Source organism: Balaenoptera ricei, chromosome 4, assembly GCF_028023285.1.
Source record: "Balaenoptera ricei isolate mBalRic1 chromosome 4, mBalRic1.hap2, whole genome shotgun sequence".
Lineage (NCBI taxonomy): Eukaryota > Metazoa > Chordata > Mammalia > Artiodactyla > Balaenopteridae > Balaenoptera > Balaenoptera ricei.
Genome location: NC_082642.1, coordinates 146,376,668 through 146,394,375, shown reverse-complemented (window position 1 = coordinate 146,394,375; position 17,708 = coordinate 146,376,668). Strand labels below are relative to the sequence as shown.

At 36.2% G+C, this 17,708-nt stretch overlaps 1 protein-coding gene across 9 annotated transcripts in view; it reads left to right on the top strand.

Annotated features, from left to right (window-relative positions):
• GRIK1 (glutamate ionotropic receptor kainate type subunit 1) overlaps window positions 1–17,708 on the top strand; it is a 421,293-nt gene that overhangs the window by 388,051 nt on the left and 15,534 nt on the right. For 6 of the 9 annotated variants that reach the window (XM_059922251.1, XM_059922250.1, XM_059922247.1 and 3 more), the window contains 2 exons: window positions 10,640–10,865; window positions 15,789–16,039. In XM_059922251.1, the coding sequence (XP_059778234.1) occupies window positions 10,640–10,865; window positions 15,789–16,039 (477 nt within the window). Of the gene's footprint in view, window positions 1–10,639; window positions 10,866–15,788; window positions 16,040–17,372; window positions 17,523–17,708 lie in introns of those variants that run through there. The other 3 variants (XM_059922249.1, XM_059922248.1, XM_059922246.1) reach the window with 1 other exon arrangement.

Below are 17,708 nucleotides of genomic sequence, written 5' to 3'. Positions count from 1 at the left end.
GACTGGGTACTTTATAAATCACAGAAATTTATTTCTCACAGTTCTGGAGGCTGGAAGTCAAGATCGTGGTTGAATGAGGGCTCTCTTCTAGGTCGCAGATTTTATGCTGTGTCCTCACATGGTGGAAGGGGCATGGGTCTCTCAGGACCCTCTTTTATAAGGGCACTAGTCCCATTCATAAGGACTCCATTCTCATGACTTAAACACCTCCCCAGTGCCTCACCTCTTCATACCATAATTTTTGAGGATCAGGATTTCAACATATGAATCTGGGGGGACACATTCAGACCATAGCAGGTAGGATACATAGAGATCCACAGAGGAAGAGACACTGTCCTATGTTCCTTGATTTATAAGTTATCTTGTAGCCTAGCAACAAGAAGGAATTTATTTGCAAAAAGAGAACAAGGACTAAATCCGATTTAGTTTTCCCCTTGAGGGAGGCAAGCTGTCAGAAAGCTTCAGAGGGATACACACTCAGCATTTTTAAGCTGGATTATTCTGCAAGGGAAAGAAACATTCCAGCCTTTTAGCTCTCAGGGTAGTTCTACCCTGTCACTGAGTGACAGCAGTTAAGGTCACAAGGACTCAGTTTTGACCTGGCTCTACATTAATGTATTACTGCCATTGAGGCTTCCTTCCCTCCCTTTCTTTCTTAATCAAAGACAGTATCCTCTCTTAGGCTGTTGAATCAATAAGGAAAGCTGCCTTTGCCTGGTCTAACCTAGCACATTCTGATCTACTATTGGGGCATAAGCCTTGCTCACATGGGTCCCATCTGCATTCAATCACAAGGAAACTTCTAATAAGAAGCATTTTTTCATCACACAGTGTAACTAAAGTGCTTTAGTCCCCCCAGTACCCCAAAAATATCCCTTTGGCACATCCAAATGGTGAACCTGTCTCTTTGTTTTCAAGATGATTCTAAGTTGTTTTACAGCTGAAGAATAGGCAGTCGCAAGGAGGAAAGGACTATGGAAGTTACCAAAATCCATAGACAAACAAAATACACTAACCCCTCATATGTGGTATCTTGGTCACAATCGAGGTATGTTTTTAGTGAAAGCTCTGCTTGAAAATTGTGACCAGAAGTTGCTCACTAAAATTTCCATCCAAAGCCATTGACTCTTTTTTTTCTAGACTTTGTTATTCTTGCAGAGAACAAGACCTTAGATTTCAGATTTGGATATTTGATTTTCAACATGAAAAAAAAGTTGTTTTTTTTTTAAATAGCTCAGGTGAGGTTTCACTATCCATCATCTGAATTCAGGCAAGGCTGAGGGAATAAATTGACATTTATTAAGCAACTGCTGGGTCAAGGTACTACGTGTCTGAGACAAGGGAAGCTGAAACAGTTTTCCTTCATTGAGTCATTTGTATGTAGAACAACCACAGTGATCACCAGGGACTGTATTTACACAAAGAACTGGGATTAAATCGTAAATTCAATTACACATACATTCACAAAGCTTTACAGATGGACACCTCAAGATCCTGGCTGATGCCCATGAAGAAAAGAACAATTTTAAGTTTTGTGGCCAAGGGCACTTAGTTAATGATGCTTATTAAACATTACACTTCCTCAAGGTCATCTGCACCCTGAGTCTTAAAGATTTAAGTACTATGGATGATATAATGCCTATTTGGTGAAAGGGTGTCATTCACCAGTAGACCAATTACCAGGTCAAAGTTAAAGAGAGGCAGAGTGTTTCATCAACTGTCCATGGACTGTCGAAGATATTTTAGGAGATCCTCCAAATATCAGGGGACCATTTATTTGTCCTTGGCTAACAATTTTTAAATAGAATCTTTTTATAAATCAGTATACCAATAATTCAGAACTTCAAGAGACTTCATTTAAGAGAATTTTTAACAAACTCTCTTTGATTTTCTACTCAGGATAATACTAATTAATAATTTGATACTAATTATATTGGTTTTTCATCTCTCTGCTGCTGAATTGCTTGGTCCTTTCAATTGTTTCAATCTTAAATGATAAAGGCTTTTCCTGCCCTCCCCACTGTCTGAGACCACCCTCAGCATCTTAAGAGATACAAAGAGTAGTCAGTTCACAGTCAAGTTCTGTGGACACAACTTGGGGACAGATTTCCTGAGGCCATTTCCTCTTTTATACCCAAGAACATTGACAACAATGGCATCCAACTACAACTTTTGCTTTTAATATGGAGCACTAAGGCACTGATTTTCTCCACGTCTCATAAAAAGTAGGACATGTGCAAAAATTGTTTTTTCTCCTTGTAATTCTATTAATTACCCTTATGGATAAATGGAATAGCCCAAACTTTGGTCTCACAGTGATAGTTTATCAACTCTTTTTATTCCCCAGATGAAGAAAGGATTATCATGTAAAAGCTTAAGAACCATTTGAGGCCTGAAAAAAGAGATTTCTCAATGCTTCTTGCAAACCATCATCCAAGCAAAATAATGGTTTTGGTTCATTGTTCAGAGATTAGGGATACCAGCCAGTCTTCTCAGGAGTTATGACTATAATAAAATGCTGTGATATAAATTAAAACTTACAGTAAAGTTTAGTTCTAGAACCTGGGTTCAAATTCTGACATTACTGCTTATTAGCTATGTAGACCTTGGTAAGTTATTTAAACCCTTTGTACCCGATTCTCCTGTCTGTAAATTGAGGATAATATCTATCTCAAAATATTATTTTAAGAAATAAATAACTTAATAGAGGTAGTGTGCTTATAATACTACTTGGCAAATTGTGAACAATAAAAATGTTAAATAAAAAAGGGAAAAATGTTAAATATTATTATAATTCTCACCAAAAAACATCATCACCATTAACATCCAACCCTTACTCTTAGCTATTAGTCCTACTTTTTTCAACTTTCTGAATTAAAAAAAAACAAAAACAAAAAAACTCTAGTTTGGTCTTTGTTCAGCTTCCTTACTGTCAGTGATCCCGGGAGGTGTACCTTCTGCTACTGGACAGAAAAGTCCAGAGAGAGTGCCAGTGCCCAAAATCTCAAAGATTTTCAGAGGCCAAGTCAGACAAAGACCTCAGTCCTTGGAAGCTTTGCTGAGCACATACAGGAATCTGCAGAAGAACCACTTCCAGATGGTAGATAAGCAACAGACGGTGAGGCTGCCCTCAGAATTCAGCTGAGAAACAGAATAAGGCAGTTCAACTCAGTTCAGTTTAATTTATATTTTTTCCAGGATCTCCAATTTGACCAGTTTTTGACGTTGGCACTGTAAGAGATGGGAAAGGGAAGATATAAAATTTTTCAAGGCTTGAAGACCTGAATAGCAATAAAGAGACAGTTGCACACAGACCTGTTAAATACAATGCAACATGTGGTTAAGTAGCATGGCTTGTGCAGACAGGAAGTGGTGTGAATATCAGAAGTCCCTGTGAGCCAGAATGGTAGAAAATACTCATGTAAGAAATGCTTCTCAGTAGAAGCTTGCCCTGTAAAAAATCACTATCCGTTCAGACCCACGTCAGAGGATTACACAGATTAGATCATGATTCAGTCTAAAATGACTTGAATAAAATAGGTTTAAAAAAATCATAACAGACTTGTCATTACTGGCTTTCATGGTCTGGGGACTTTGGACCAGCTGTGGGAATGGACTCTCTAACCTTTATAACCTCCTTCCAGAGAGTGGTTAGGTGCTATCCTTAACCCAGAAGACATTTCAAGAAAGTTACTGAGCACTGCACCAGTGGATGTGAAGCAATGAGCCATTATGGGGAGACAAGTTCCAGACAAAAATAGTCATATAATGAAGCACAAAATGAAAGACATTTCACAAACTTCTCTGTATAGGAAGGCACTCTTCACATAAGAGCTGTTAGCTGATGTTTGAAAGATCTAGCTAATTGTACCTGCAGTGTCCAAAATGTTAAGTCCCTATAGTTTAAAAATGTATTTGTTTAGGGAGAAATCCATGAGGTCAATTAAAGTTAGCCTTTTTCAAAGCCTGTTATATTGCCTGTAATGGACCAATCTTTAGACAGGAGAAAAACATGAAAAATGTTTTAACAAAGGTGTTTAAATCCCACTGAAGGATTTTTTTTTAAAGGAAACATATGAAATTATAGCCTAGGGAATTCTGCAAATGTCATAACTTTCTATCAATTCAAGATAAGAGCAAAATCAACTGCAATGATCATATTATATACATTTGAAAGACACAGGTCCCTCACTATAGTATAAATGCTTTCATCTGAGAGTCTTCCTTCAAAGTGATTTTTGTAAATTAAATCATATTTTTTTAAATCCATGAGAATTTTTTTAACATCTTTATTGGAGTATAATTGCTTTACAATGTTGTGTTAGTTTCTGCTGTATAACAAAGTAAATCAGCTATACATATACATATATCCCCATATCCCCTCCCTCTGGCATCTCCCTCCTTCCCACCCTCCCTATCCCACCCCTCTAGGTGGTCACAAAGCACCAAGCTGCTCTCCCTGTGCTATGCGGCTGCTTCCTACTAGCTATCTATTTTACATTTCATAGTGTATATATGTCCATGCCACTCTCTCACTTCATCCCAGCTTACCCTCCCCTCTCCCCAAGTCCTCAAGTCCATTCTCTATGTCTGTGTCTTTGTTCCTGTGCTGCCCCTAGGTTCTTCGGAACTTTTTTTTTTTTTTAGGTTCCATATATATGTGTTAGCATACAGTATTTGTTTTTCTCTTTCTGACTTACTTGACTCTGTATGACAGATTCTAGGTCCATCCACCTCACTACAAATAACTCAATTTCATTTCTTTTTATGGCTGAGCAATATTCCATTGTATACATGTGCCACATCTTTATCCATTCATCTGTCAATGGACACTTAGGTTGCTTCCATGTCCTGGCATGTAGGAATCCAAATTTATAAAGCAGATATATCAGAGTTGAATAGTTGCCTTAAAAGCAACCATTTCCTCTAACACAAGATTAGATCTATCATTTCATGTAATAATAAATTCTCATGGACACTATTTACAATAGCCAGGACATGGAAGCAACCTAAATGTCCATGAGAATTTATTATTTCATGAAATGATAGATCTAATCTTGTGTTAGAGGAAATGGTTGCTTTTAAGGCAACTATTCACCTCTGATATATCTGCTTTATAAATTTGGATTTCTACATGGCTGATTTCCATGTCTTTGACTGATTTTTAAGGTTTTTTTTTTTTTTAATCGACAGCTATGTAAAGTAAAAGTAAATTGGAGATCAGATTTTAAAATATAATTATATTTGGTGTTTTATTTGTTCAATAAGCATATATTTACCATATTTATATGATCATTTTTGACAAGATAACAAAAATCAAATATCAATAATCTATCTTCAGTGTATATGTGTGGGGTTATGGATATATGTAAAAATAAACATATAAACAGGTATATATATAAAATCTTTAAGCATGTTGGTCTGAAGTAGAATTGCACAGTTGTTCATTCTACTGAATAATAGGGTTATACATCTTTACTGTAGAAGCCCTATAACCTGGTTGAAGAAATAATGTGATAAATAATGTTTATTTCAGTAAAAATGAAACATTAGAGGGATATGTCTATAAAATGCAGGTTTCTATCAGTCTTAAGATTGTATTACACTCCAGAATTTACACATATTTTTCCTGTTATAGCAGAAACCCTGAAACTGAAAACAATGGAACTATATGAAATACAAAATAAGGAAAAATATAAACAATATCTACATTTCCTTCCAGGTTCCAACTGTTGCACTTCCTAAAACACTGTCTAATTTTTTGTCTAAACAAATATAAGCTGTCTAAATTCATATAAATGGTTTCCATGCATTGTGTGATGACTACAAGATTTTCAGCAGCTCTAGTTATAATAGACAGATGCCACAGCTATTTACTGAAGTTATTCTTTAGAAAGTGTGTCAGTGATGTTAGAACATTAGCCAAGTCATAAGTTTGATGTTATGTGTATTAAAACAAACAGTTGATTCCCTATTAGTTAAGAACACAAACCCTGGAGCCAGATTGCTGGGATCAAATCCTGGCTTCATCATTTCTTTATGTAGCATTCTGTTTCTTCATCTGTAAAGGAGAAATAATAACGGTATGTTTCTCATATGAACACTGTGAAGATTAAATAGATTAATACATGCAAAGTGCTTAGAATAGTTTTGGGCACACAGTAAACATTGCACATGCTGGTTATTATTACTATTTTCAATAAATAGTTTTTAACTGCACAGAGACCCATTGTAAATTATTTCCCATTGAGTGTTTAACTTGCATTCATTATGGGAGAAAAAAGAGAAATAAACAACAGTCATCAGATGGTGATACAGTAATACTCCCTTATAACAGATTTTAGATGAAAAGAATGCTTTTTCTTTGCCAACAACGTTTCATCAGCATCAGAATAGCCACATAATCAGGTTCAACCAGACAAAGTAAATGTATTTAACCTTGACTACCCTCTAGGATTAAAAAAAAAAAAACCTGGATGATTTCAGATTTAATAAATGAGGACTTTTCAGTTTTTGTGACTTTTGATAAGAAGCTCAGAGTACTTTACAAATATTCTAATTAACTTTTGACATATTCAGTGAAATAAGTTGCAATCACTGTTTCTTCTTTATAAACATATATCATTTAGAGCAATTTAGCAGGCTGAGACCATAGAAGATTTACAAGTGCAGAAACATCCAGACTGTCATTCAAACGGTTTGCTTAGTCTTTTAATATTTATGATAATGTCCCATGAAGTATGCTTCTATTTGTAAGAATTATTAAAATCTGTGTCTTAAAAATAGTCTATTAAAAAGAAATAAATCTAATTTAACTCCTCTTAAAATAGTACTTTTTGACCAAACAAAAAATAAACATTACAGAACATGGTTTGACAGTGGATGGAACTCAGGAATAAGGAGGAAAGAGGCCATGACTCTGTATTGGTTCTTTTACTAACCAATATGACCCTTGGGTGGCACTTAACTGTCTTTGAAGTCAGGACCTGCATAAGTAATATGAAAAGGTTGGTCTAGAGAGTAGAACCTGGGGGTTGAAGGATCCTTAAGTGAAACTCATCCATCCATGAAATTCTCCTTGTAGGTTTCCAGTGGTAGAAAACTCACTATATCCTAAGGTGCTTGAGCCATCTACAGATATTTTTAACTGTTAAAAAGGTTATTCCTTAGCCACATTCTGGGTCTTCCTATTTATCTAAGCTTCCCAGCTTGTCAAACAGTCTATAATTTCAAATGTAGAATACAAGGATCCTCACAACAGCAAACTTTCTAAATGATGAAAGAGAACTTTAAATGAAAGCAGAAGGGTGTTATTCTCTGTCCCATTATGTTTACCATTATTAGACTGGAGCAAAACTAGTAGGAGGGGTTCAAAGAAATTTAGAATGTTTCCTATGCCTTCAACTTGAGCAAGTCCCCCAAGTGATCATTTTCTTAGAAAAAGTTCTGCTGTTCAATGGTTCAAATTCCATGCCTGCTAGATTTCTCTTCCAGCACCTCAGGGAGTTCAAGCCAAGAACAATCTTCTACTCCAAATAGGAAGAAGTAAGTGTGGTTGAATTAAATCCATGACCTTCAGCTCCACAGAGCAGTGCTAGTTAAAGTGTGGTGTGACAAACGTGTTGACTCAGGGGACATTTTGTTACTAAGCTGTGATGAGATAAAAGAAATTGAGAGTAAGACTTTAGAAGTTCTGTAGCTCTTGGATATTGTGATGGCACCAAGAACATGATTAATGAGGGACTTTCATGGTGGCGCAGTGGTTAACAATCCGCCTGCTAATGCAGGGGACATGGGTTTGATCCCTGGTCCGGGAAGATCCCACATGCTGCAGAGCAACTAAACCCGTGTGCCACAACTACTGAGCCTGCGCTCTAGAGCCTATGAGCCACAACTACTGAAGTCCTCATGAGCTAGGGCCCACATGCCACAACTACAGAGCCCAAGTACTGCAACTACTGAAGCCTACGCACCTAGAGCCTGTGCTCCACAACAAGAGAAGCCACCGCAATGAGAAGCCCGCACACTACAATGAAGAGTAGCCCCCGCTTACCACAACTAGAGAAAGCCCATGTGCAGCAACGAAGACCCAACACAGCCAAAAATACAATAATATAAAAATTTTTTTAAAAAAGAACATGATTAATGGATACTGTTCCAAGAATGTAGACCACTTTGAGGGCTGTCAAGTGCCAACATGGTGAGCCACATCTGGTATGAGTGCATACTAATCCCACTTGGTAGGACCACAGATAGGTCTGCCATGGAATGAAAAAATAGACAGTCCTTCACTGCAGATAATTTTTGAACCACACCTGATTAGGCTCAATAACAGATGTGAAGGTTTTGAGTTGAATCTTATCATCCTTTTCCACATCCTACAATTCCTGGATTCCTAAAAGGACTCCTCCCACTTTATTTCCCATAAATGAACTGATCATTTACTTTGTTTTGTCCTCAACTCCCATAGACCAAAAAATCCAGTTTTCTAACTATTTACAATATTCATTTTTAATAAAATTTAAATACAGTGGGAAAAAAAATAGATGCTTCATGGATTTTTTTATATAGAAGCTAACTCCTAGTTGGATTAACATGATACCAAATAGCAAACAACCTCAGGGCATAATATGAGTTCATGAATATAAGCTATATTGTCACAGGTAGATCAAATAAGACTAAGATCATTCTCAGAAGAATTTTGGCAAGATTGACATCCACCTACCCAAAATCATCATGGTACAGTGGAAAGAGCATTGAATTAGATGTCAGGGGTCCGGGGGTCCAGTATTAGCTCTGATACTAACCAGTTTTGTGATTTTCATGAAGCCTCCAAATCTTCTGTACCAAAATTTCCCCCTCTGTGAAAACAGCATGAATGAGCCAATTTCTAAAGTTTCTGTCAACTGTAAAATTTCTTAATTCTAAGAAAATTATTTTCCCTTAAGGTAGTTTCCTGGTGGAAGAATAATTTTCCCAGCAGTGCGTTTACTGCCAAAAAACAGACTGACCTCCCTGCACTTGTACAAGTAGCTCTTTATTATAAATTTAGCATTAACAGACTCTTCCAGGCTAAAATTACCCAACAAGTGAGACATTGAACCCTACCTCAAAAACATACCTTTTTCATGGAGACGTGAACCTCAACTTTCAGATATCTGTGGGGGTAAGGAGTAATTCACAGGGGCCTAATCATGACAAAATTGTTTCCATAAAATACCAGTGTCTATAAGGTACTGTATATTGAATTGCTATTTGTCTCACGAGAGTTTTCTCAAGGGGTTCTTCAAATGCCTAACAATCCAAAATAAAGCCATCTGTTCTCCCTTAACTCATAAAGCCTACAGCATTAACCCAGGTCTTAAATAGAGTTAGGAACTGAGTGAGCCTTCAGGAACACTTGAACATGAATAACCACACTATAGTTGATTCCACAGGTATTCCATTCATTGCTGTGTCCCCAAATCATGTTTTAAACTTCCTTGCACTCCTGAGATGATAAACTCTGTGCCTGCCAAGGAAACTCGTGTGTGTGTGTGTGTGTGTGTGTGTGTGTGTACGTGTGTACCATATACAACGTGAGAGCTGGAGTAGCTTGGAATTATCAGTAATTCTCATAATGTCTTCCATCTTCCAAATAAATGGAGGGGAGTGTTGATGCAAATGAAGACAAATACAGAAAAAAATTGGAACAATATGGAAATTACAGAATAAAATGTAAACTATTTACAGATCACTATTCAAAAGAATAGAAAATTTATACCTAAGCAATATGAAAACTTAGGCAGTATATTTTAACAAAGAAAGTAAGATAATGAGATAGTGGAAGGTATAGATGCATAAGTAATATATATCATATATATGGCTTATTACTGAATCAAAAAGTTGAAGAATAAAGGAAAAGACAAAATCATGAACACTTTTAAATGAAAATTCAATCCTCATTATCTAAAATATAATTGAAATTTAAAATTGAATGTATATATAAAAAGGCTTATAAAAATACAGTAGGAAGAGTTTTCTGATCTGAATTTTAATCTGAAAAGAGCATTTGCACTCTAAGTTTTCTAGAAAAGATAAGAGTAATTCGCAGTTCTTTCATAAATAAAGCAGAGAAGGTATGTGATTTATCCCAAGGCTGTCCCCTGCAAAGGAATGTTGGATCAGGTATTGAAACTTACATAGCAGAAAAAAGCAAAACAATGCCTACTGAAGTTAAGTCGTTGAAGGCAATGGAATAAATGAGTAGAGTCCTGGGGTGATCTAGTCACCCCTTGGCCTAGTGGGCCTTGAGGACTTGTTCATAAGTGGCCAGAGTTCATTAGGCAAATGTTGTCATTGATACTAATCTTCTTTCTTCCCTATTGAAATCAGCCAAAGGATCTTGAGGCAATGTCTTACATCAGTTGAGTAAGATCTCTTTTTCCTCTATAGCTGCCTCAGTGCCTCCAAAGGTTTTCCTGTAGTGAATTGGGCTCCTTTCAACTACCAAACTGAAGTCCCAGGATCATCAATATCGGTTTCCTATCTAAAGAGAAATAATCCTCCCTATGCTATTTGAACCCCAGGGATTTTGAATAGCTTTAGGACATATTTTCTCACCACTCTCTGCTGGTGGGTGTGCTTTCTTTCCCTGCAGAAATCGAAGATATCCACCTACGAGAAGATGTGGGCTTTTATGAGTAGCAGGCAGCAGACTGCCCTGGTCAAAAACAGTGATGAGGGCATCCAACGAGTGCTCACCACTGACTATGCCTTGCTGATGGAGTCCACCAACATTGAGTATGTGATGCAGAGAAACTGCAACCTCACTCAGATCGGGGGCCTCATTGACTCCAAAGGTTATGGAGTGGGAACACCTATAGGTAAGAGAGGCAAGGCAGTAGCAAAGACTGAGATGGGCAATGTCAGTTACAAAGTATAGAAAGGAACGGGCTCAGAGATATCTACTCTACATTCTGAGAAAGTCTACAATGCCTTCAGTGGACTAATAAATAAGGGAAATGCCGGCACAGATCATAGGCATGCTCTGAATTGAAGATTCCAAGATATTTAACCTAATAAACTTTTAACTCATTGTTTCTTTCAAGTTCTACCATTGCATATACATTTGAGTACATAGATTTTATTATTTTACCCCAAATATTGTTAAAAGAATATCTTCCTAACTAACACTCTTCTCATTATTTTCTTCAGTTCCTATATATCCCTGTATAGTTTTTTCTATCTTAAATTATATTAGAATACAACAAAATTAACTGTACATATAGATGACAAAGTTAAAGAGCTAGGGTTCCATGTAAATAGATAGAAAAGCAAAGCTATATCTGTCAAAAGAAAAAGGATAAAGATTAGATTATAATTTGCTCAGGCAACATGTCAGATTCAATCATTAATAAATATCTAAAATCTCCAAATATTCCTAGTCCTTGATTTTGTACCACTGCTCAATCTAAGGATATTATTACCTTGTAGGCATACAGACCCACACAGCTAGGTCTTCTTGCATGTCTGGAATATAGAACTATATTCTGTATTCAAGCGACAATGACCTCCCTATAGAAAACTCTCTATTTCCCTTACTACAGAAACTGTATTGTATAAGGTTCTGATATGGTAGCAATCTGCTCTTCTCAAGTGAGTCATCAGTAATTTTTTGATAAGCATTCCCAAGGGGAGGAATTGGAGGCCATCTTAGACCACTGGGTTAGTCCAATAAGAAATACTAGTTACAGTTAAATCAGATAATTAAGGACCCAAGGTATATTATTATTTTCACCTTTTGAAAGGGATTATCCGGTTCCCTCAACACTAGACAGGGATCGCAAACTCAAACGCTTACAGAAGCCAAGGAGGTATAATTGAATAAAGCTTGTTGGTTTGAAGAAGCAGTAGGGAATGGTAGCAAGTATGGAGAATTAGAGACAACATATTCATCTAAAGGGGGCAGCTGCCTTTCAGGTCATTAGCTGTGGGAATTTGAGCCCAACATTATTAGATCTTCTATTTTTCATGAAAAAAAATCAGATTTTAGGTGAATATTCCTGATGGCTTAATATGGCAATAAATTTATTTTTTTAAAAAAGATTATGTAGCCCATATTCAACTTTTGATCAATACTAATTTGATTAACCAGATAAAGAAGGCAACTCTCTCCACCTTTGAACATGAATACATAACCAATTTGACTCCATGCAATCTATCTGATGCTAGAAATATATGCTATAAAGAGATTAACTTACATCAATGGGGTAAGATCTCCTTTTCCTCTAAATAAGTTGTTATGTATGTCCTCTAAATAAATCTTCAGAATGATTGGGCTAGGGAACCTATAACCACCTTCTTGCCCCTTTATTTCCAATAACTTTTCCTGATGAAAATGCCAGTATTTCAAGTGAAGTGTACATTTTTTTCTCAAGTGGTAAGCTCTCCTAAAACTAAGTCGGTGTGCTCTGCAGAGGACTCAGTGGGATTGTTAGACACTAACTAAAAGGATACTATGCTTTTTTTTGATTTGAGAAACAATGTCTATCTCCCTAATCGGGCTTTATCACCTCATTTTATTTTTTTATTTTATTTTTTTATAACCCTCCTTCCATCACTTCACAATAACTCACAAGCAACAGCCCTTTTTTTTTTTTTTTTTTAAGACTGGAGAAAGAAGCTAGACGTGTTATTTTTTATATCCCATCACTGCTGATTTTAGTTAAATGGACCATGAGTCAGACAAGAACACCAGGATTGGGTGCCTTTGCCTGAATCTTTTCAAAGTCAAGACCTTATGATTGATTGTAATATATTCTGCATCTTCTTAGAAAAGCAACTACAGTTTCTTAACGGAACCATCTTTAGATTAAATTATAAAGTTGAAAACTGCACTTTTACCATTCCATCCTCAGCTCCATCTCCACCACCTTTTAATTCCCCTCTTTGCCCACCAAATTTCCAGTCTGGTAGTAATGATAGAAAATAACAATGTGTATCACTTCTTCTGAGAATATTTACACTATAATATGAGACTTTTAATAGGCATTTCTTCTACTGAATGAAATACAACTCTTAAGTTAAAATATTGGAATATTGGTGAGGAATGGGGAAGCAGCAAGGGGTCCTTTCTGAAACACTCCTAAATTAATGCAGCACTTTAAAAATAACTCTGCCTCCATGTGAATGAGGCTGACCCTGTGATGAGTATCACTATATTTTATATAATATGATATAAAGAGATTTGAATATTCCAGTTCAGTCTACATTTTGCCAACCTCATGCATTCTCTGACATACAAATTCCAAAGTTGAAGAGTTTTCCCCCTCCCTAGATGAAAAGAAATACACTCTAGGAATTTTTCATAGTGGTTATAAACCTGTCATCCTTTTAAAACTAAAACAATGAAGGAATAATTGGAACAGATGGCAGACCTCAGAGAGAATACATCCATTGGGAATACAGCTGTTGGATAAATTTGTGAGATGTTTCTTCTATGATGAAATGACTCTTTAAGAAAGATCAGCTGCTATTCAGGAAGATCCGTGCGTATACATATGTATTTTTTTCAAGTGACTTGTAATAAATCACTTCCAATGTCATTCAGTCCATTTAAGCAACAACAACAACAAAAACTGAAGCTAAAATATATTCAGATATAAAAAATTCTCCACATACTTCTGGTCTTGCCCTGACTCCCTTAAGGCTTAAAATTCCTTCTCACAGTCAAAGATTGGCAAAGTTGCTCAGTCACAACACAAAATCGAAGACTGTTTCTTAGAGACTCTCAGGACAGAAGCTCTGGAAATGTGCTTCCTGAGGGATTTAAAATAAAACTTGAAGAGAACGAGAGCAGTTAAGGCTTAAACAGGTTACCAGGAGGCTGGAAATTACCTTCCTTAGAGACCCATCTTAAACAGAGATCCAATCCCCATCTGCCTGAAATATTTTAGGTATTGTGCAGCCTGAAGGCAAAAGGAAAGCATCAGTCAGCATTTACTGAGTACCCACTCAGTAAATAGCAGTGTATACTGCTATGATTACTGCTGCAATTGTTACCCTATGGATCATTCTCACACTCTTCAAAGCACTTTCATGTACATTAAAGCAAAGCTCTCTTGATTCACTTAATTGTTCACATACTATTGTTAATGGTGCTAATTTTGACACTAACCATTATTCTGGAGTTGTTTAAGCAAGCAGCCAATATCTTTTAATTTGGCTTTCAAGAGCCATTTTCTCACCAAAAATCCATACTTTTAATTGATAAGCCACAATCTAACTCCAAAACATTTTGCTCTTCTTTAACACTTGATCTTGAGGGACTGACAATGACTTTAGGAAGCCTTGGGAGGAATGGGAAAAATGACAAATGTCACAATATTAATCTTCTGCTTTTCTAACCATGCCCTAGAACATAAGGTATACGGGGGAGAGGGGAGATGACATGGGGGTGAAGGGAGAAACTTTAATGAAAATAACACTAAGAGAGAAGTTAGGAGAATTGAGTTAAATTCTTGGCTCTACCAGCAACTATTACTTTCACCCATATCTTCACATCCTCAATTTCTTCAATTCTAAAAATAAGTAGACTGGGACTATATGGTTCCTAAGATCTCTTCTGGTTCTAAGATGCCACATTTTTCTATTTGCTACTTTTTTTGCATTTTTCTATTTCCACCAAGAAGAACGTTAAAGTTTACAAACAGAAAGAGCTAGAATGTACTACTTTCCTACTAAGTAGAAGAAACGCTTACAAAAATCCTTAGCGTCCAAGGAGAAATTAGGTAAAGAAATTTTACCATCTTTTTTTTTTTTTAAATCTCTCCCTTTGCTTTAATTAACATAGGAATCCAGTGTTGCACAAGCTGTGGCTGCAGGACCATGTTGATGCTCTCTAGCCCTAACATAATTAAAAGTTCAATGGCATTACTAGAAAATAGAGTATAAATAATGTCAATAAAGTGCTTGCAAATTTTCTAAACCTAGCTGAATGTTCTTTAAATTATTCAAAACCTACTCATAAGAGTATCCTAATAGGTGTATTAGTCAGTATGGACTAATTACTATAACCAACATCTGCAAATTTTTAGTGGCCAACACAATACATATTTATTTCTTGAACTTGTCATGGTCCAACAGTGGGTTGAAAGAGAGACTCTGCTTCATGCAGTCATCCTGGGACCCAATCCCTTTCTAACTGGTGGTTCCACTATCCCTAGTGACTTAAAATCCTTTCCTCCATGCTGAGTATTTGAGGAAAGAGAGGGAAAGAGTAGAGGATCATGTTGGGAGGATTTATGAGACAGGACTGGAAATAGTCATACATTGCTTTAGCTCCCAATGGCTAGCAATCGGTCAATCACCACAATGAATTGTAAAGAAGACTAGGAAATGTCTAGCTACTCCCATAGGAAGAAGAAGAAATGGTACTGGTGATCATTTAGCCAGGCTGTCACAATATTAGACATCCAAAAGCCTAGAAAAAGTGGAATCTAAACAATGAAATTCCCTAATGTGGGAAAAGATTCAAAACTCACCAGAAGCAGCGGGATGTCATGGAATTCCCAGCTCAGTTTTTCCTTGTTTAAAAGGAACAGACAGTTTGGGTAAGAGTTAATCTCAACATGTCAGCTTTTTACTGTCCAATTATTTAGATCCTTCAAAATATAGTATTGCCCTTTGCTAGTCAACTTATGGATTGGGGTTTTCCAACAGCCATAATGTAGTTACCTCTAAGACAATAATCCTTCTTCACACCTTCAGCCTTTTGGTGACCAATATCCAAATGACCTCACTTACAGGCTCTCCTTACCGGGATAAAATTACTATTGCTATTCTTCAATTACAAGAAGAGGGGAAACTGCATATGATGAAAGAGAAATGGTGGCGGGGAAATGGCTGCCCCGAGGAAGACAACAAAGAGGCCAGTGCTCTGGGAGTAGAAAATATTGGGGGTATCTTCATTGTTCTGGCTGCTGGACTGGTCCTTTCTGTATTTGTAGCCATTGGAGAATTTATATACAAATCACGGAAAAACAACGATATTGAGCAGGTGAGTCATCTATTTCTAGGACCGGGTGGTTTTTGGTTTGTGTTATCTGTCTTAAGTTTGGGGGTTTAAAGGATGCTTGCCCTTTGCTTGTAACAGTCTATTGAACTAGATGCCCAGAAGGGCCATTTTTGAGTTAGAGCTAAGAGCTATTGAATCCCTGCCAGGTGCTGCTGGCACTGTAGCCCCATCATTTATTAATGAGAAGAAGGAAGTACCTTATACACTAAATTCAATTATCACTATTTGGAATGACAGTGCAAAAATTCCAAACTCAGATAATTTCTTTAACAGTTATTTACTCTTAAGATAGAAACCCTAGATAGAACAAGGAAGAAGTAAATCCAAAATTGGAAAATATATAAAAAGATCTTTGAGAGAAATGTTACATCTCCTAAGTGTAGGTATTGAGCACATGTACTAATGCAAAGCAATTTATATAAAGATATAAATGTAATATTTTGAAACTGAGCATTTACCTCTATCAAAGTACGTTTTGTAAAAGAATAATTCACAAAAAAAATTTGCTATAAAAATGATTAACAGTACAGAATGACGATAAAATATATTAAAGAATCTATTTTTCCAAATTTTAGCATTATGGTTGATTTCAACAGTCAACCATTTTTTGCCTGTTACTTTTAATTTTGATGAAAATCACATCAAGAGCTTACACTATTCTGAATAAGATGACGGTTATTAAAGATAATTCCTTCATAAGCGTATGAGAATAAACAAAACACAAAGCTCATGCCCATTGTAGAGTATTTGGTTACCCAATCAATTTAAAGTATTGTTAGAATTTTGAAACTACGAACGATTAATAACAGGCCTAGTTTAATGCTCAGCTATCAATGTCTTAAAATTCTTAATAATTTTAGAACAAGGGGCTCTACATTTCCATTTTGTTCTGGACCCCACAAATAATGTAGCCAGTTTTGATTAATAATCTCATACGAGTCCCACTTCCTTTAAGTGGAAACTCTCCTTAAGTTCCCAGAGATGGGGATGATTGATTATAACCTGTTTTCATCCAGAAAATTTTCCCAAAATTACAAGGCAATTGTCAGAACATGAAGCACCATTTTCAGAGACCTTGTTAGAGAAAACTGTCTAATTAAAAGGGAGAATCGACTGATCTGCTTTAACTTTCGATTTGCTCTTGAGTGTCTTGTTTTATGCAAATAATTTGAAAACTAAAAGCTTGTATATGTTATGCTTTAATGTGCTTCTCATAATTGTCAGCTTCATTTGATTTAAACTTTCATTTAAACGCCCATTTTTGCTTCTGATTTATTCATTTTTCTATATTTTTCTCATTTCTTTTGCATGCAAGGCTTTTTGTTTCTTTTATGGACTGCAGTGTAAGCAAACCCATCCAACCAACTCCACTTCTGGAACCACTTTATCTACGGATTTAGAATGTGGCAAATTAATTCGAGAGGAGAGAGGGATTCGGACACAGTCCTCAATTCACACTGTGTAATCATTAAAAAAAAAAAAAAGTTGTGCCAAGTAGAAACTGCTTCTGCTAATTGGTGGTGTTGATGATGTCTGTATCTACTAAGCATAAATAGCCATAATCCCTATCCTTGTTTTAAGATAGCAAAACTCATGTACTCTGAACATTGAATTCAATGCACTGGAGACACATGTGCATTTTATATTGAAA